Source organism: Entelurus aequoreus, linkage group LG11, assembly GCF_033978785.1.
Source record: "Entelurus aequoreus isolate RoL-2023_Sb linkage group LG11, RoL_Eaeq_v1.1, whole genome shotgun sequence".
In the NCBI taxonomy this organism is placed as follows: domain Eukaryota; kingdom Metazoa; phylum Chordata; class Actinopteri; order Syngnathiformes; family Syngnathidae; genus Entelurus; species Entelurus aequoreus.
In genome coordinates, this window is record NC_084741.1 from 20,257,076 (window position 1) to 20,277,757 (window position 20,682).

The 20,682-nt window shown below is 40.1% G+C and overlaps 2 protein-coding genes across 2 annotated transcripts in view; one reads left to right on the plus strand and one right to left on the minus strand.

The window, feature by feature from the left end:
* efhb (EF-hand domain family, member B) lies at nt 1-17,577 on the minus strand. Its single transcript, XM_062062662.1, has 14 exons — nt 16,173-17,577; nt 15,982-16,041; nt 9,803-9,946; nt 9,554-9,731; nt 9,363-9,473; nt 9,119-9,248; nt 8,099-8,149; nt 7,979-8,046; nt 7,749-7,903; nt 7,428-7,635; nt 5,757-5,972; nt 5,511-5,692; nt 502-644; nt 1-419 (listed from the first exon to the last, which is right to left on the minus strand). The coding sequence occupies exons 1-14, from the start codon at nt 16,218-16,220 to the stop codon at nt 404-406; spliced, it is 1,710 nt and encodes a 569-aa protein (XP_061918646.1). The 5' UTR covers nt 16,221-17,577; the 3' UTR covers nt 1-403.
* rab5ab (RAB5A, member RAS oncogene family, b) overlaps nt 16,725-20,682 on the plus strand; it is a 24,827-nt gene continuing 20,869 nt past the window's right edge. The window contains exon 1 of the mRNA XM_062062663.1: nt 16,725-16,971. The gene's annotated coding sequence lies outside the window, so the exon portion shown is untranslated. The remainder of the gene's footprint in view (nt 16,972-20,682) is intronic.

The window sequence follows — 20,682 nt, forward strand, 5'->3', positions numbered from 1 at the left end:
ATGTTTTATTTATCAATGTTTTTTAAATGCTGATTGCCAGAAATGTCTGGCCCAGCCAAGCATTATAGTTTTCACCATTCTGGCTCACCCAAATGTGTAATTAAATAGCCATGATCTAGAGAAAGTGCCAGGAAACGTCGTAACAAGTTTTATGTTAGTGAACCTGAAAAAGGATCATTACCATTGCTAGAGGGGAGCAGGGAGGGAAACTTCCTGCCGCAGCAGCGCACCAGGTCCAATCTTGGGCGAGTCCCTGGTGTGTCAGATAGGGGGCTCCGGCCCCGTGTCCCATCTTGGGACATCCTCTCAACACCATTTGCTGTACACGCAGAGGGGCCTCAGGTACTCAACTTTGGGTTCAATGTCCAACGATTCGACTGTGAAGTCTGAATGGAGTAGTGGACTATTCTAAGACACACCTAGATAAAATGTTTGATTTAGTGACATTTTAACATGAAGGTTTCCTGACAGAGCAGTAAAAAACACAAATATTCTGGTTACAAAGCTTTTATCTCCTTGAGGGCCGCACGGAAAGAGTCCACACAGACGCTCCCATAGGGATGCCTGGTGGACGCCAGCTTCCAGGTCTCTTCAAACGTCTTCTCAGAAATATCCTCGCCCAAATTCCTGTAGACCTCCGCAATCTGCGAACGACAGGTTGGAAACGTAAAAGATAAGGCGATGATGGGCTCACACAGAAAGAGCACGGCAGGGAAAAGAGCTGATTGGCTGTCACAGAAGGATTTGGACATGACTGGCAGTGAGAGACGACTGCGCCTGTTTTTTGACCATTCAGGTACGTTGTTCTGAATAATTCAAAGAATGTGAATTACCAAACTACTTCCCAAAATAATTTATTGGAATTGTTTCAACAGCTGAGTCTGATGCTTTGCTATGTTGTTTTGAACCGAGCTGGAGCTGGAGTTCAACACACGGGTCATTCTCCAACTGTTTGTCAACAAACATCGATAATAAATCTGTCGATTACGTCATTGCTCGTGTTTTCCTCGGACGGAAACAAGCATTTGCGGTTACTAAGCGACCGGCAGCAACAGCAAGAGAACAATGGCTGTGGCCACTGGCAACAACACAACGGGTGAAAACATAGAAAGTATGCAAACATTTAGCCCGAAAACACGTCAAAGACACAAATAATTTGCTCAATTTACAAAGCGGACCGTCCTTTTTGGCAGTATGTCTGTAATGTGGGAGAATTTAAAGCAGAGTGTTGTCAGGAAATCTGGAGGATGCGGTCTTTGATATATATATATATATATATATATATATATATATATATATATATATATATATATATATATACTACCGTTCAAAAGTTTGGGGTCACCCAAACAATTTTGTGGAATAGCCTTCATTTCTAAGAACAAGAATAGACTGTCGAGTTTCAGATAAAAGTTCTCTTTTTCTGGCCATTTTGAGCGTTTAATTGACCCCACAAATGTGATGCTCCAGAAACTCAATCTGCTCAAAGGAAGCTCAGTTTTGTAGCTTCTGTAACGAGCTAAACTGTTTTCAGATGTGTGAACATGATTGCACAAGGGTTTTCTAATCATCAATTAGCCTTCTGAGCCAATGGGCAAAAACATTGTACCATTAGAACACTGGAGTGATAGTTGCTGGAAATGGGCCTCTATACACCTATGTAGATATTGCACCAAAAACCAGACATTTGCAGCTAGAATAGTCATTTACCAAATTAGCAATGTATAGAGTGTATTTCTTTAAAGTTAAGACTAGTTTAAAGTTATCTTCATTGAAAAGTACAGTGCTTTTCCTTCAAAAATAAGGACATTTCAATGTGACCCCAAACTTTTGAACGGTAGTGTGTATATATATATATATATATATATATATATATATATATATATATATATATATATATATATATATATATATATATATATATATATATATATACAATTTGAGACAAAGTCCAGCAGCAAAATGTTTTCTATATATCTGTGTGCATCTTTTTCTAAACCCGACATCACAAAATACTAATTTAGCTTTTTATTGTTATTGCGAGTTGCTATTTTGACTGTCTTTTGTTTACCTACAAATCGACACTGCCTGTCCTTGTTTTAAAATTGTAAAAAGTTTAAAAGACTTACTATTTTTAGGCATGTTCCAATCGGGTTTTTATGCCAACGCTTCCCATACGATCAATACTTATAACATGTATTAATTGTAAATGTTTCCATTTATTTATGATGAGTATTATTGACAGTGTTAATACCAACGCACTACTTAACCAATTGCTAATTCTCTTTTATTACATACAATTAGGGCTGGGCGATATACGCAATATATCACGGGTTTGTCTCTGTGCGATATAGAAAATGACTATATTGTGATATTCGGGTATACGTTCTCACGCAGTTGCTTTTAGCTGCTGGCATTACACTACAGGCTCTCCTCGCTCTTTCCTGTGTCTCCTTCTCACAGACAGACAAGCGCACCTTCTTATACACGTCACATACTGTCACGTCATACGTCACATACTGTACGTACACGCCCTCGCGCAGCAAAGAGGTAGCAGCATGGCTAACGTTAGCTGTGATGCTAGCGCGGCCGTGCGAGTGGTAATACGAGAGAGAGAAGGCGCGAATCTGGTAACAAATGAAGGAATAATTAATTCCCCAAAAAACAGCAGGGGGGGGGTTCATCGTCTGGCGGTGGTTTGGCTTCAAGTGGGAATATATCGAACAGACAAACGTAATTTGTCAAGTGTGGGGCAAAAGCGTTGCTATAAAAAGTAGCATTACTGCTAATATGTAGCATCATTTGAAAAGTCACCTGCTAGAGAATGAAGAGTGCTTACTCCGCATGTCAACATCTCCGTTCGGTGCCACACGCCCACACCATCAAAATGCCGAGGTAAACATTTCCAGATCAACACCGTATGAAAAAAATAGTGATTTTTTGTTGTTGTTATTTCCTTCTCTGCATGAAAGTTTAAAATGAGCATATATTAATGCAGTATGAAGAAGAATGTTTTAATGTAGACACATAGAATCTTCAAACTGCTGTGATTATATGCATCAAGTGTTCATTCAAGGCTAAGGCAAAATATCCATATGTATATCGTGTATCGCGATATGGCCTTAAAATATTGCGATATTAAAAAAAGGCCATATCGCCCAGCCCTACATACAATTGTTTGATCAAAACCAAGTCAATAGTACACAATAACTAAACAAAACAAAAACTACTATTACTCATTTAAATGCTTCGGTTTTTGCCCTCAAAGTCTTCCAGTGGCCAGGTAATTATTCTTGAAGTTTGTCAACGTTGAGGAAAAAAAATATATATATATATATAATATCTCGTTCATTATGTCTTCTTGTTAATATACTTTTAAAAATGTTTCTAGTCAGATAATGTTTTCGGTAAAATTCAATTTCTTGTAAGAAAAATATTGTCTGACCAGAAAAAAATTTAAAAGTATAATCATTCTAATACCAATCATATAGTGATTGGTACCAATTTATGGATCGATTTGCTCTTCTCTTACGCGTCGTGTACGGACTGTGATAATGCTGACACAATATTTTATCATCTTTCTATACTCCTAATAATCTACTTTTTAATTTCCTGTTAATAGCGGATTACTTTCTGCTGTAACTAGGGCTGCAACTAACGATTAATTTGATAATCGATCAATCTGTCGATTATTACTTCGATTAATCGATTAATAATCAGATAAAAGAGACAAACTACATTTCTATCCTTTCCAGTATTTTATTGAAAAAAACAGCATACTGGCACCATGTTGTGGACATTGGGGATGCAGCATACACCAATAATAACACAGAAATGTAACTCATCAGATCAGAACTGAATCTTGTACACGTTTCTGTTGTGAATAATAAAGGATTCATTTTAGGCTGCCTCTGAATAATAGCATGAAATATTCCAGCACCTTCATAACGTTTAGTTATACTAAAGCGTCACTCAAATCTAAATATATTTATATAGCTTTATCGGCCATGCTACATTGATCCATTATGAAACCAACCTGAGATATTTATGTCCGTTACGTTTATTTCGAAATTGGTAACCGTGCGTTTTCTCTCTCAAAACGGAGTCAAATGTGCCGGAGACACATTATCAGCCCCGCGTTGCGACAAAGGCATAACGTTAACGTTACTCACAAAAAAGCTGAACTCATGAATGCCTGTTGCCACTATGGACTTAAAAAGTTACGTACTGTGAGTTGTTCCCTTCATCCATGGCTCCAACATTTTTCTTCTTCAGGTGCTCCTGAAGCAATGTTGTACTTCCGTGCCCTTTTGCAGGAAACGGTCTTCTTTGAAGTCTTTAAAGTGAAGTGTTCCCACACTTTTGACGACTTAGGTCGTACACTTTTCTCCATTGAAGCAATAACCTCAAGATGTTTCTCCACTAAACTATCGGTAGTGTTTTCCTGCGCCATTTTTCGAATGTTTCCAGCAAAGGAGACGGCGTCGTCACCTGAGCTGCACATGACCACATCATTACGCCACCTCATGAGATGTAGCCTCAGGGCCCCTCTGGCGCTGTTTTGTACTGTTTTTGTACTTATTTTGATTATTGTTTCTTAGCTGTTTGTAAATGTTGCAGTTTATAAATAAAGGTTTATACAACAAAAAACAACAACAACAAAAAACTAGTTCCATAGTTCCAACGAATCGATGACTAAATTATTCGCCAACTATTTTGATAATCGATTTTAATCGATTTAATCGATTAGTTGTTGCAGCCCTAGCTGTAACGCAGTTCCTTCTTCACTTCTTAAACTTTACTCTGCACTTATTTCTTGTGTTGTTTCAAGCTATCGCAGCGGTTAGCTTTGCTATTAACATGCCAGCTCCTGGCTTGTTCTTGGTGTGTAGCTCCGTTCGCCCGTAATATATGATACTTAAAATACTAAGGAATGTAGAATATTTTCCGCAGTCGAGGCTGTTATTATTAACTTAGTGAAGCGACTCCACACTGTGTATGAAGACACATAGTTAGTAGCTAGCCACTTGTCAGCCGGGGGACTAAAAATATAAAGTGTCAGCTAGAAGTGTGATCAACATTAAAAGGCATTAATTGCAAATGGCGATCGTGTCCTTTTCACAAAAATTGAACGATACTGATCGACGGCCTATTGATTGGCAAGCCATTTTTTTCTTTTTGTAAATATGCCTAATAAGCAGCACAGTGACGGTATAGAAAAAATCTGAATAAAGTAGTCATCTTTGTTGTTACTTAAATTGGAGCTTCTGAATGCTTCACAATCCGATTAGTCGGCTAATCGACAATGAAAATAGTCCTTAGCTGCAGCTTTGTTCTACAAAATCTCCCCTTTTTTGGCGGTCACTCGATGCCCTGAAGAACATTCTAGTGGTCGACAGAAAAGCAAAGAAACTAAACAGTCAAACAAGACTGTTGTCATTCACATGTTGGGGCAAACGTGTTCAATTTGATGCACTTGAATGTTATTTTGAGCGGTCATCAGCGTGTACCTCTTTCTTGGAGCATGGACTGAAGAAGTGGTCATGGTAGACGCCATTGCTGCAGTTCACTGATGGCACCAGCAGATCTGCCGCTGTGGTCATGTCGCCGTAATTAATAAGGTTGCTGATTCTCCTGTTGCGTGTGAGCGAAACGTCAGTGCGGACCGATGGGAGCCCATACGTGCGAGTCTCTACACAAAAAAAAGAAAGACGAGAGGACTTTGACATCATCAATTGTTGGTAACAATTTCTTACTTGATGACTGCAGTCCCCCTCTGCCTGCCCCGATGAACGAGGCGGAGGTAATGTAGTGATTTGGGGTCGCATCGGGTCGTCTGATCGTCCTCACGTTCTTGTTTGAGCTGCCCCGCTTGAAAAGTTCCAGGTCTTCAGGTTTTAACAAAGCATGGGAAGAAGGGTGCCGAGTCAATACTGATGCAGGATCGCCGTCTGAGCTGGTCGGATACAGGGCTGGACACAACAGAAACAGGCTATAATGGTTATATGCTATGAATGTTTTCATTCATCCAGGTCTTGAATGCTCGGGGCATTGAATTAGTCACGGCTGGACTGCTCATCCGAGCAGACTTTTATCTGTTCATGCTCATGGACTACATCTAGTCTGAGGGGAGGGTGTTGGATCCAAGCATTTAACTTCTAAGGTGGAGGCAACACCACTCAAGAATGGTTTCACTTAGGGCTGGGCGATATGGCCTTTTATTAATATCTCGATATTTTCAGGCCATGTCACGATACACGATATACATCTCGATATTTTGCCTTAGCCTTGAATGAACACTTGATGCATATAATCACAGCAGTATGATGATTCTATGTGTCTACATTAAAACATTCTTCTTCATACTGCATTAATATATGCTCATTTTAAACTTTCATGCAGAGAGGGAAATCACAACTAAGTCAATTTACCAAAACTGTATTTATTAAACAGTTATTAAGCAGTGGCACAAACATTCATGTCATTTCCAAAACAGAAAGTGCAAGATTGTCAGAGACATTTTAAAACAAGCTATGAGTGCACTTTTGTGCATGATGTCACTAAGATGACATATCAAAACACTAAATTAAAGTGCACTTTTTGTACAGAATGCCACTACAATAGTTTAAAACAAATAAAGTGCACTTTTGTGCATGATGTCACACAAGATATTTCAATAAGTGTCAAATAAAAATGAGCTGCATAGTAGAAAATCAAATAGTGTATGTCCTTCGCTATGTGACAGTTTATTGCGGACGTTATCTCCTTTTGTTGTTGACTATTTTTTTTCATACGGTGTTGATGTGGAAATGGTTGCTTCGGCATTTTGTTGGTGTTACACCGAACGGAGATGTTGACATGCAGAGTTTCAAGCACTCCTTATTCTCTAGCGGGTGACTTTTCAAAAGATGCTACATTAGCAGTGGTGCTACTTTTTGTAGAAACACTTTCAACATCTTCCCGCTTGAAGCCAAACCACCGCCAGACGATGGACCCCGTGCTGTTTTTCTTGGTAATTAATGATTCCTTCATTTGTTGCCAGATTCACACCTTCTCTCTCTCGTATTACCGCCCGCACCGCACCGTTAGCATCACAGCTAACGTTACCATGTCGCTACCTGTCTGCTCCGCGGGAGCGTGTGAAGTTGCACACGTGATGTATGTAAGAAAGTGCGCTTGTTTTAAGTCTCTGTGAGGAGAGACAAGAAAGAGTGGGAAACGCATGCAGTCTGATGCCCGCAGCTAAAAGCAACTGCGTGAGAACGTATACTCGAATATCACGATATAGTCATTTTCTGTATCGCACAGACAAATCTGCGATATATCGAGTATATCGATATATCGCCCAGCCCCAGTTTCACTAGACTAGAATTGTTATGCAAACAGGTTGGTAGTTCTCGAAACATCCAAGAACAGCTGCAGCTCACCATTCACAACCAGTGTCTGGTCCTTTTTGTTAAGAGGCATCTTGTCCTTCCAGGTGAGGTAGTTGGCAAACTCCAGGAAGTCAATAAACCCGTTTTTGTACGTGTCGCAGTATTGGAGCAGTTCGCCCAGGACCGAATCTCTCACCCCCAGCTTGAAGTGACGGCACACTTCTTTAAGGTCCTCCTTGTCGACCTGCCCGTTGCCTTTCTGGAGACAAATGTTGTTCTTGTCAGTGACAACTGCCATGAGGGGAGTAAGTCACCAAGGTTTTACTGAAACCATTCATAATCCCAATCCCAACCAGATAGGTCTACATGTACCTTGTCATAGTACCTGAAGGCCTCCACAATAGAAGAAAAGTTCTGGAAGTTAATAATCTTGAGGCGGTGTCGCAACGCGCCAGACAAACTACGGTGACGCTCTACTGGTCGAACGCTCTCGTCCGGGTCCATGCAGTGGATCAATTCTCCGAGGCCTGCGGGAGGAAACACGAAAATGACGCCATCGGATCGTCTTGGCTCAGATGGCCAGCTAGGATAAGAAAACTCACCAAATTCATCCTCAGGTTTGACCATTCCGAAACTGTGGTGTGGTGACACCTTTAAGCTGCCCCCTTTCCTGGTAATAAAGACAGGTCAACTTGGAAATGTGGTTTTAAAGTAACTCTCACCTTTGTGACTTTCCAAAGCAGCCAGTTGAGTCAGGGTCTGGATTGTAGAACCTTCAGGAAAAGAACAATGCCTCAATGGAAGTAAGTAAGTACATTTTATCCATAAAGTGCTTTTCACATATAAAATCACAAAGCGCTGTACAAAACATAGGTGAAGTAAAACAACAATTCAATTAAAACAACAGGGGCAACATCATAAAAATAATACAAAGTTGATTAAAATTGATAGTTAAAAGGTGCATTAACTAAAAGCTTAACTAAAAACAGAAGTTTTCAAATGTTTCTTATAAGTGTCAACACAGTCAAGATCACGGCGGGACTGGTGCAAATTGTTCCAGAGTCTGGGAGCTATAGCCTGGAATGCCAGGTCTCCACAGGTTTTAAAACAAGTTTTTGGCATCTTTAGAAGACCCTGCACTTTGAAGAATAGGGGCATAGCAAGTCAGTGAAGTACTAAAGGGGCCCCACCATGTCAGGACAAAAATGTTTAACTCAATGCGTAATTTAACTGGAAGCCAATGAAGACTGGATAAAACGGGGGTAATATGGGCTGTTCTGGGTGCACCGGTCAAAAGTCTGGCAGCCGCATTTTGTACAGTCTGAAAGTTGAAAAGAGTGAAAAGAGAATTGCAATAGTCAATACGAGACGAAATGAGATCCAATTTTGACAACAAATTTCTCACTTTTAGAAATATTTCCGAGATAGTGAATGGTCCGCTGTATTATTGTGTTCTATATGTTTATTGTATGTCCGCTTTCTTTGTTAGCTGCTTCTCGTTCTTGTATTTGTCATTTTATTATGGATGACTGTGTATTAATCAATGTTTTTTTTGGGCCGACATTCAGTTATCAATGATAAATTACAAGTGATTGGCTCTGAATTAATGGAAGACTGTCAGCTGTGTTTCCTGGCAACAATCGCTCTGAGGCAACCACACTACTAGATCTGGGCCTTGTTAAGACTCCGCTAATGGTGGGACAAGGCTCAGTTGATGCCACCTTAATTAAGTCCCGGCTCACCCGGTGGGCTCGTCCAGCCATCGTAAACTTCGGGCAACCCTGCGTCCCTCGTTGCAATGAGGTGTCGGCTTGCCAAAGCATCTTTCTTTATTGTAGTGATCCGTGTCGTACTTCCGGTTTATTCGCTCGCCTGGAATACGAGAGACAGGATCACTGAGGACTGGCAGGATACACTTGAGGTACACAATCTAACGAAATTCAGTACAAGGGTTGTATCCATATACAGCATTTCCAGAATACTCACCGACAAAATAGCTGTTGTGACTCCGGACATAAGCCTCGTGTGACCCCTGAATCTCATTGTTCAACTCCTCGGCCGTTTTAGGAGGATGAATAACATCCCGGACGTCCACCTCTGCACAAAAAGAAACCCTGATTAGGAATGAGACACCAAGCAGACTAGTAAGGATTTGTCTTACTTGGCGTCACACGTACCTCTCACATTTCTATGTCCAAAAGTGGTTTCGTTGTTGTACCAGCTGGGAAGTCCAAGGCGTTGGTCGGGCACACGTGCCAGCGGCGTCTTCCTTTTGGATGCGTAGATGGCCTCACTGAAGTCTTGAAGATTATGCTGGAACCTGCTGCACACAGGGGGGTTGAGGGAATCTGCCGCCTGTTTGACAAAAAGTCATTATCAGATCAGTATCATCAACCTTTGGCTTCTGGGGTGAGAGAGTTGTTCACCGTCAGGGAAGACTTGATACTCTTGCCGTGGACGATTGTGTCTGCAATTTTGGGATCGTTGGCCTTCCCGTGGTGCACTCGGATCACGCCAGGCATGGGTCGGTTACTGTCGTGGTACTTCTTCACCATAGGTGGGGTTAGAGCCTGGAAAAAAACAATGACAAATATTAAGAAATGTGCCTTTTATTGTATGCAGTAATTTCAATGTGTATTGCATCCCACCACTAGAATGAATATTTTATTTTTATTTGGATTATGTTCACTTTACATGCCTTTTAGACCAGTACTTGAAATGGATGTCCGGTGGGTTACATTGTGGTCGTCTAAAAGTGCGTATGACTGGTTTACAACTACAAAAACGCCATTTACAAAGATGAAAGATTTAAACAAAAAAGGCATGGATTACGGTCTCAAAGTGCTTTTTATAGAAAACAATGTTCACCTTTGCTAGAATTTTAAATAGTTTACAGCCTTCCAAGTTCCATCGAGTTGTGCTAACAATGACTTCAGTGGAAAAGATGCAGCATTCCTTTTTATATATCGGACATTCATCTACAGAACAGTGAAAAGAGAGACTGTGCTTTTTAAAAGAGGAACCCAGCTATTGTTCGCTCAAGTTACAATGTTTTCTTTAGTGCCACAGGCCAACAAGATGTTAAAGTGTAGGGGAAATAGTAGAATTTCTTAACTATGCAGAACACACAGAAAAGGGAAAGACGTGTGTTCTTGTCTCAAATATGGATTGTGGATGAAGGGCAAAATAACCCCAAAAAAGTGCAGTTTTCCTTTACGTTACCTAGAAAAACACTCAGGGGAGTCCCACAAAGGCTTATATATATATATATATATAGATATATTTATGTATATATAGATATAGATATGTATGTATGTGTATATATATAACGAGAGATAGATAGATACAATTTAAAAGCTTAATTCTCTAGATCAACTGCAGGTCTATCTGTCAATGTAAAGTGATTTTTTTTTTTAGGTTTATACCCTTTTTGTCAAAACCTTGTTTTTTACGACAAAAACACAAAATATGCAAAATTTTAAAAAATATATATTTTCTAAGTGTAATATTTGATGTGAAGTCATTGGAGCCTTAGGTCAATAATTCATAACATTGATTTGATTACATGATTATTATTATTTGTTTTAACAATGACCGTTAAAAAAAAAAATACCATTAAATTTATTCGGGATCCAAAAGGGCCCCACTCATAGAATTGTGGAAAATAAAATAATATACATATATATATATTTTTATTTTTACTTTTAGCGATGAAATCTCTTGATCAGGAGTTCTTACCTTTTTGACCTTGGGTCCCAACTTTTCCACTACAGAAGGCCCACTAAAATATTAACACTAAATAAGTAATATCACTTTTGATTTTAATCATATTCAATAATTATATCTTATTTACTTACAGTTCAACAGGATATACAACGGTATGAAAGCATGTGTTGACCACAAAGGTTATTATCAAGGCTTAGGTCAGGCTGACTACAAAAATAAATACAAATCAAATATACTGCAAAAGAAGACACTCATAAAAACTGATGAAAAATAAATATACAATTACACTGTGCTAAAATAAATACATTGTAACTAAATCAATAAAAGAAAAAAAATATATATATATACAGTATATGTTTCTCAAATAAATTTAAATGCAAATGAAAATACAGCTTCACCACTTTAGTCATAATTTTTGCGCTTAAGAAACTTCTCAAGGACTTTAGCTCCAGTCTTCTTCTGTTTGTTTGATATTGTCATTACTGCCACGTGTAGTGGAAATCTGTATTACAACTGAGTACAGCTGTGGCCCATATGGACCACAACTTAAAAACAATTTTTTTTGGGAGGCCCTGTATGGGGGCGCTTGCGGCCCAACAATGGTCTTATAGTTAATACTCAGATCAACTTCAAATCTATCCGTGAAATATAAGTTTTTCTTATTTTTCTTTGCTTGTCAAAGAAACATGTTTTTTATATGGCAAAGGTAAACACAAAATATGCAATATTTTCTTTTAAAAAATATTTCAAAGTGGAATTTATGATGTGAAGTAATTGAAGCAAACACAATAGTCCAGGATATGACTCACCCACTACACCAATACATCATCCCACTACCATCATGGCGTAGGTACAGAACTATCAATGTGTTGGTCGTGTATGATGTCATTTTTTTTTTTTTTTTCATGATGTGTAATGTCTATTGTTCATGTACGGCAGTGAAAATGAATTTCCCCAACAGAGACCAATACATTTAAAATACCGTATTTTTCGGAGTATAAGTCGCATCGGCCGAAAATGCATAATAAAGAAGGAAAAAAACATATATAAGTCGCACTGGAGTATACGGTAAGTCGCATTTTTTGGGGAAATTTATTTGATAAAACCCAACACCAAGAATAGACATTTGAAAGGCATTTTAAAATAAATAAAGAATAGTGAACAACAGGCTGAATAAGTGTACGTTATATGACGCATAAATAACCAACTGAGAATGTGCCTGGTTTGTTAACGTAACATATTATGGTAAGAGTCATTCAAATAACTATAACATATAGAACATGCTATACGTTTACCAAACAATCTGTCACTCCTAATCGCTAAATCCCATGAAATCTTATACGTCTAGTCTCTTACGTGAATGAGCTAAATAATATTATTTGATATTGTACGGTAATGTGTTAATCATTTCACACATAAGTCGCTCCTGAGTATGTCGCAAACTATGAAAAAAACTGCGACTTATAGTCCGAAAAATATGGTAAATCAAATCAAGCCTTGAATAGGTAAATAATTCATCACATTGATTTTGAGTAAGGATGTCCGATAAATGCTTTAAAATGTAATATCGGAAATTATCGGTATCGTTTTTTTTTTTATTATCGGTAGCGTTTTTTAAAAAATTTTTTATTGTTATTATTATTTTTTTATTAAATCAACATAAAAAACACAAGATACACTTACCATTAGTGCACCAACCCAAAAAACCTCCCTCCCCTCATTCACCCAATAGGGTTGTGTCTTTCTGTTATTAATATTCTGGTTCCTACATTATATATGAATACAGTCTTCAAGGGATACAGTCCGTAAGGACACATGATTGTCTGTGCTGCTGGTCCACTAATAGTGTTAACCTTTAACAGTTAATTTTACTAATTTTCATTAATTACTAGTTTCTAAGTAACTGTTTTTATATTGTTTTACTTTCTTTTTTATTCAAGAAAATGTTTTTAATTTATTTATCTTATTTTTTATTTTTTTTAAAGGACCTTATCTTCACCATACCTGGTTGTCCAAATTAGGCATAATAATGTGTTAATTCCACGACTGTGTATATCGGTATCGGTTGATCTCGGTATCGGTAATTAAGAGTTGGACAATATCGGAATATCGGCAAAAAAGCCATTATCGGACATCCCTAATTTTGAGTCAATCTTTTTTTTTTAGCAATGACAGTTTTAAAGAAAAAAAAACAGCCTGTGTGGCAGCTTTGTGTTTATCGAGTAAACATTGTAACTTTTTCTCGTTATATATCACCTGTTTTTTTTTTGTTTATTCCACATTTTTAAATGTTTTTTCTAGGGATGTCCGATAATGGCTTTTTGCCGATATCCAATATTCCGATATTTTCCAACTCTTAATTACCGATACCGATATCAACCGATACCGGTACATACAGTCGTGGAATTAACACATTATTATGCCTAATTTGGACAACCAGGTATGGTGAAGATAAGGTCCTTTTTAAAAAAAATTCATAAAATAAGATACATACATTAAAAACATTTTCTTGAATCAAAAAGAAAGTAAAACAATATAAAAACAGTTACATAGAAACTAGTAATTAATGACAATGAGTAAAATTAACTGTTAAAGGTTAGTACTATTAGTAGACCAGCAGCACGCACAATCATGTGTGCTTACGGACTGTATCCCTTGCAGACTGTATTGATATATATTGATATATATTGATATATAATGTAGGAACCAGAATATTAATAACGAAAGACGGCAACCGGGGCAGGGAGGGGTAGCATCCCAAGTTGCAGCTCCCGCAAGGGAGCGCCCATATAACGCTGCAAAAAACCCTGAAGACACATAAGATCAAGATAGGCTGCCTGAGGAAACATGTGGTGCAACGCACAGGGCCAGTACCTTGTACGGCCCTGATGAGACGGAGGAGGACCCAGGCCCGGACACTCCCCACAGTGCCTGGAACCTCCAAGCACCACCGGCGCAACCCCGGGGCAGACCGTCGGAGGGGGGACGCGTGGCGTGGAGCCCTACCTGGACACAAGTCGAGGGACTGATCACCCTCGGCTGGGTCGCCCGGGAGAGGGTGTTTGATTAAGACCCGAAACACACTATGACCCCGGGAGAATCACTGATGATGTGTCCAGGTTGCACCGTAAGGTGTATTTATGAAACCGATCCAGTATGGCATCGCCATTGACTTCCAGGAAGAGGCTGGATGACAACCCCGAAAGAGTGGTGACAACTGGAGAGACAGTTGACAGCTCGGAAAGACGGCAACCGGGGCAGGGAGGGGTAGCATCCCAAGTTGCAGCTCCCGCAAGGGAGCGCCCATATAACGCTGCGAAAAACCCTGAAGACACATAAGATCAAGATAGGCTGCCTGAGGAAACCCGTGGTGCAACGCACAGGGCCAGTACCTTGTACGGCCCTGATGAGACGGAGGAGGACCCAGGCCCGGACACTCCCCACAGTGCCTGGAACCTCCAAGCACCACCGGCGCAACCCCGGGGCAGACCGTCGGAGGGGGGACGCGTGGCGTGGAGCGCTACCTGGACACAAGTCGAGGGACTGATCACCCTCGGCTGGGTCGCCCGGGAGAGGGTGTTTGATTAAGACCCGAAACACCCTATGACCCCGGGAGAATCACTGATGATGTGTCCAGGTTGCACCGTAAGGTGTATTTATGAAACCGATATATATTGATATATAATGTAGGAACCAGAATATGAATAACAGAAAGAAGATAGATATAGATATAAATGTATTGGTCCCCTTGGGGAAATTCATTTTCACTGCCGTACATTTGAACAATAGACATTACACATCACAAAAACAAAAATAACAAAAAGACATCCTACATGACCAGCACACATTTACAGGCTTGTCAGACAGGTCGGCCGGGCCTGCTGTTAAGGGCGGCTATAGCTGCAGGGATAAGGCTTTTCCTGAGGCGGGCCCTCCGGAATTTGATGGTTCTGTACCTGCGCCCTGATGGTAGTAAGAAACAACCCTTTTGTGTGAATGAGTGTAAACGGGGGAGGGAGGTTTTTTGGGTTGGTGCACTAATTGTAAGTGTATCTTGTGTGTTTTATGTTGATTTAATTAAAAAAAAACAAAAAAAAAATGATTCCGATAATAAAAAAAACGATACCGATAATTTCCTATATTACATTTTAAAGCATTTATCGCCCGATATTATCGGACATCTCTAATGGTGAAGATAAGGTCTTTTTTTTTTTGAAATTATGAAATAAGATAAATAAATTAAAAACATTTTCTTGAATAAAAAAGAAAGTAAAACAATATAAAAACAGTTACATAGAAACTAGTAATGAATGAAAATGAGTACAATTAACTGTTAAAGCAATACTAAATTGGCCCTAGTGTGTGAATGTGAGTGTGAATGTTGTCTGGCTATCTGTGTTGACCCTGTGATGAGGTGGCGACTTGTCCAGGGTGTACCCCGCCTTCTGCCTGAGTGCAGCTGAGATAGGCACAAGCACCCCCCACGACCCCAAAAGGGACAAGCTGTAGAAAATGGATGGATGGATGGAGTAAAATTAACTGTTAAAGGTTAGTACTTTTAGTGGACCAGCAGCACGCACAATCATGTGTGCTTACGGACTGTATCCCTTGCAGACTGTATTGATATATATTGATATATATTGTAGGAACCAGAATATTAATAACTGAAAGAAACCACCCTTTTGTGTGAATGAGGTTTTTGGGGTTGAATAAATAAAAAATTATACCGATAATAATAATAAAACAACGATACAGATAATTTCTGATAATACATTTTAAAGCATTTATCTCTAGTTTTTTTCATTAGCTGTGGGCCACAGATGGCCCCCGGGCCGCACTTTGGACACCACTGGCTTGTTTGATATTTGTAAAAACTTACCCTTTCCCCATCTTGTAAGCAAGCCTCGGCTCTGTCCCCAACAGGATATCGTTTTCCAGCCTGGATTAAAAAATAAAAATGATAGTAATCATTGAATTTAACGTGAAGTTAGCATTAAGCGTTTATACAACTATCAAAGAAAGCCACAAGCTATAGCGAATGTTGCTTATCGAGTCAACACTTGAACTTACCGTCGGCATTTGTGTCAACCTGTCCGCCAGCTTCATTCCGTCGGACATTTTTCCACATTCTTGAATATTTACAAAAAAGTATAAAACGGCGTTCCCTGCCGGGGAGGAAACATATCAGGGCTAGCTTGCTTAACAGTGTGCCGTTGCCTAGCAACACGTCCATTAAAGCGCCGACATATATTGCTGTTACTTTTCATTAGAACTCAAAGGACATCAATAAAAGTGACATTAGAAAATGAATATGAAGAAAGATTGACGAAACTAAGTTTTTTAAATGACATTTTCTACGGTATCGTTAGATATTTCCGGGTGTTGTCTTGTACTATTTCTGTACTTGTTGTGATTATTATTATTATTTGTTGATTGTATGTAAATGTTGCATATTATAAATAAAGGGTTATAAAATTAAAAATAGAATACATTTTTTTAAAAATGATGGGGGGGAAAAATTAAAAACAATTCCGGGCGTTGTCTCATATATGTCTTGTCGTGGCATGCAATGTTGAAAACATTTTAAAAAGAGATAAATGTGGATAGTGTGTGTTATGATTGGCGGTGCTCGGCCGGACGTAGGAGGATTGTGAGCCGCAAGTCATCCGATCTGTCATCATCGCTCGTACGTACAAAGCCAACCGGGAAGTTAAAGTGGCGGAGCCTGCTGGAGAATACTCGGTTGCTTCATTAGCTCGCCCGACATCGGCGCACAGCAAGACGGCTTGAAGTGTTAATTTTTTTTTGTTTTGTTTTTGTTACTGCGGCGACATTGTGATCACACCCAGCGGCTTCGTTTCTTGGCCGGGTGAGTACAGCGAGCATTAGCATTAGCATTAGCCGCTCCCAGCTAGCCGGGTGTCGGCTCCGCTTAAGTGCCGTCGACACTGGAAGGGCTAAATTCGCTGGCATGACGACTTGGGCGGTTCCGAGTGTCATTCGTTATGTTCGAATAACAAAACATGCAAAAGCGTTTTGAACATTTTCACCACGATTTAGTCAGGTCAGTTCGTAGTGACAGCTAGCCTAGCTATCTGTCACTAGCCGCGTACACACCCAAACACATAACTTACGCCACATTTATAATTCCTCGCCAAAGCGCGCACAATTCTCACACCACTATGTGTAGGTGGGTGCAAATGACACGACACGACGCGTAGTGGACTTAATAGCTGGGGGGAATAAAAATGTGTCTTGGGGAAATACGTTCCGAACTTTCGTCAGTTAGCCGCGCTGCTAACGCTAGCACGCTGCTAATTCCTGCTAGTCAACAATAACAAGAGGACAGGTTGCGTAAACTGTCACTTCCAGGGATGTAACGGTATCAAAATATCACGGTACGATATTATTGTGGTATTGTCCCAAAAAAACCGTTTGGTAAAGCTGCCATTGTGTGTCAAATGAAGTGGCAGGAATGTTTAGGACAGTGGTTCTTAACCTTGTTGGAGGTACCGAACCCCACCAGTTTCATGTGCGCATTCACTGAACCCTTCTTTAGTGAAAAATACAATGTTGTTTTTTTTTCAAATTCAAGACAAAGTTATATGTTTTTGGTAACACTTTAGTATGGGGAACATATTCTAAGTAACAAATACTTAATTTAGAGTTTTTTGGACACTAGGGGAACATATAAGTAACAAAGACTTAATTTAGAGTTATTTGGTTAGGGTTAGGGCCAGGGTTAGAGGGTTAGGGTTATAATAAGGCCATGCCAAATAAGGCATTAATAAGTACTTAATAACGACTAGTTAAAGGCCTACTTCACCCTTGCTCCTGATGGCTGCTGGTTAGCGCCTTGCATGGCAGCTCCCACCATCAGTGTGTGAATGTGTGTGTGAATGGGTGAATGTGGAAATACTGTCAAAGCGCTTTGAGTACCTTGAAGGTAGAAAAGCGCTATACGAGTATAACCCATTTACTATTTACTGAAATTAAATGTTCTTATTTAAACGGGGATAGCAGGTTCATTCTATGTGTCAAACTTGATAATTTCACAATATTGCCATATTTTTGCTGAAAGGATTTAGTAGAGAACATCGACGATAAAGTTCGCAACTTTTGGTCGCTGATAAAAAAGCCTTGCCTGCACCGGAAGTAGCGTGACGTCACAGGTTGTGGAGCGCCTCACATCTGCACATTGTTTACAATCATGGCCAGCAGCAGCGAGAGCGATTCGGACCGAGAAAGCGACGATTTCCCTATTAATTTGAGCGAGGATGAAAGATTCGTGGATGAGGAAAGTGAGAGTGAAGGACTAGAGGGCAGTGGAAGCGATTCAGATAGGGAAGATGCTGTGAGAGGCGGGTGGGACCTGATATTCAGCTGGGAATGACTAAAACAATAAATAAACACAAGACATATATATACTCTATTAGCCACAATACAACCAGGCTTATATTTAATATGCCACTAATTAATCCCGCATAACAAACACTTCCCCCCTCCCGTCCATATAACCCACCAATACAAATCAAACACCCGCACAACACACTCAATCCCACAGCCCAAAGTACCGTTCACCTCCGTAAAGTTCATACAGCACATATATTTCCCCAAAGTTACGTACGTGACATGCACATAGCGGCACGCACGTACGGGCAAGCGATCAAATGTTTGGAAGCCAAAGCTGTACTCACGGTAGCGCGTCTGCTATCCAACTCAAAGTCCTCCTGGTTGTGTTGCTGTAGCCAGCCGCTAATACACCGATCGCACCTACAGCTTTCTTCTTTGCTGTCTTCATTGTTCATTAAACAAATTGCAAAAGATTCACCAACACAGATGTCCAGAATACTGTGGAATTTTGCGATGAAAACAGACGACTTTATAGCTGGCCACAACGGTGTCCCAATATGTCCGCACATTCCGTGACGTCACGTGCAAACGTCATCATACCGAGACGTTTTCAGCAGAATATTTTGCGGGAAATTTAAAATTGCACTTTACTAATCTAACACGGCTGTATTGGCATGTGTTGCAATGTTAAGATTTCATCATTGATATATAAACTATCAGACTACGTGGTCGGTAGTAGTGGGTTTCAGTAGGCCTTTAAGAGCCAATATTTTACTAATTTGCATGTTAATAAGAAACTAATTAATGGTAAATATGTTCCCCATACTAAAGTGTTACCATTTTTTTTACTGGTGCGCAAAATGAACCGTGCATGAACATCACCTTGTTCAAACAACAAAACCAACACAGTGCATAAACTCACAACAAATTACACACCTGCAAATCAGTGTGACTTCTGCTGTTGCCGTATCCATAATACGCCGATAGGGAGAAGTTTTTATTTACACGATGAGTCGGGTGTGTCTTGACCTCCGCCGAACCCCTGAGGCCGACTCACCGAACCCCTAGGGTTTGATTGAACCCAGGTTAAGAACCACTGGTTTAGGATAAACATACGTACCGTAAATACACACAAACATAACGTTCAAATTTACTACCGTAATTTCCGGACTATAAGCCGCACCTGACTATAAGCCGCACCAGCTAAATTTAGGGGAAAATACAGATTGCTCCATATATAAGCCGCACCCGACTATAAGCCGCAGGGTTTTGATGTGTAATTACTGTAGTATATAGGGGTTCCTGCTACCACGGAGGGGATTGTCGGGACAGAGATGACTGTTTGGGAACGCAAAGTGTCCCATTTATTAACAATAAATCTTTCAATCATTCAATCAAACTTTCACATCTTTGACATGGCGAACAGCATTCGTGCAGAGTACAAATAATACAACGGTGCAAAGTAATACAAAGTGCTCGCCTGTACGTTATCAAAACAGCCTACCGGTATATGAAAAGTCAGTATTTAATCATCGTGTCATCGTCTTCCTCCTGCGTACTAAAACCACCGAAATCCTCTTCGTCGGTGTCGGAGAAGAACAGGCCGTAAATAAGCCGCACCCTTGTATAAGCCGCAGGGACCAGAACGAGGGGAAAAAGTAGCGGCTTATAGTCCGGAAATTACGGTAATCTAATCACATTTTCTTTTACTACAAACATGTGGAAACATGCCCTGTTTCAAGCAACAACAACAAAAACAAGTGTAAAACAAAAAAGTTAAAGTTGAAGTACCACTGATAGTCACACACACACTAGGTGTGGTGAAATGACTCTGCATTTGACCCATCCCCTTGTTCTACCCCCTGGGAGGTGAGGGGAGCATTGAGCAGCAGCGATGGCCGCGCTCGGGAATCATTTTCGGTGGTTTAACCCCCAATTCCAACCCTTAATCGGTACGATATTATTGTGGTATTGTCCCCCAAAAAAAGGTTTGGTAAAGCTGCCATTGTGTGGAAAATGAAGTGGCAGGAATGTTTAGGATGAACAATGTTGTTTGTTTATCTGTGTTGGCCCTGCGATGAGGTGGCGACTTGTCCAGGGTGTACCCCGCCTTCCGCCCGAATGCAGCTGAGATAGGCTCCAGCACCCCCCGCGACCCCGAAAGGGACAAGTGGTAGTAAATGGATGGATGGACACTTACTTTAAATAAACACAAACATAACGCTCA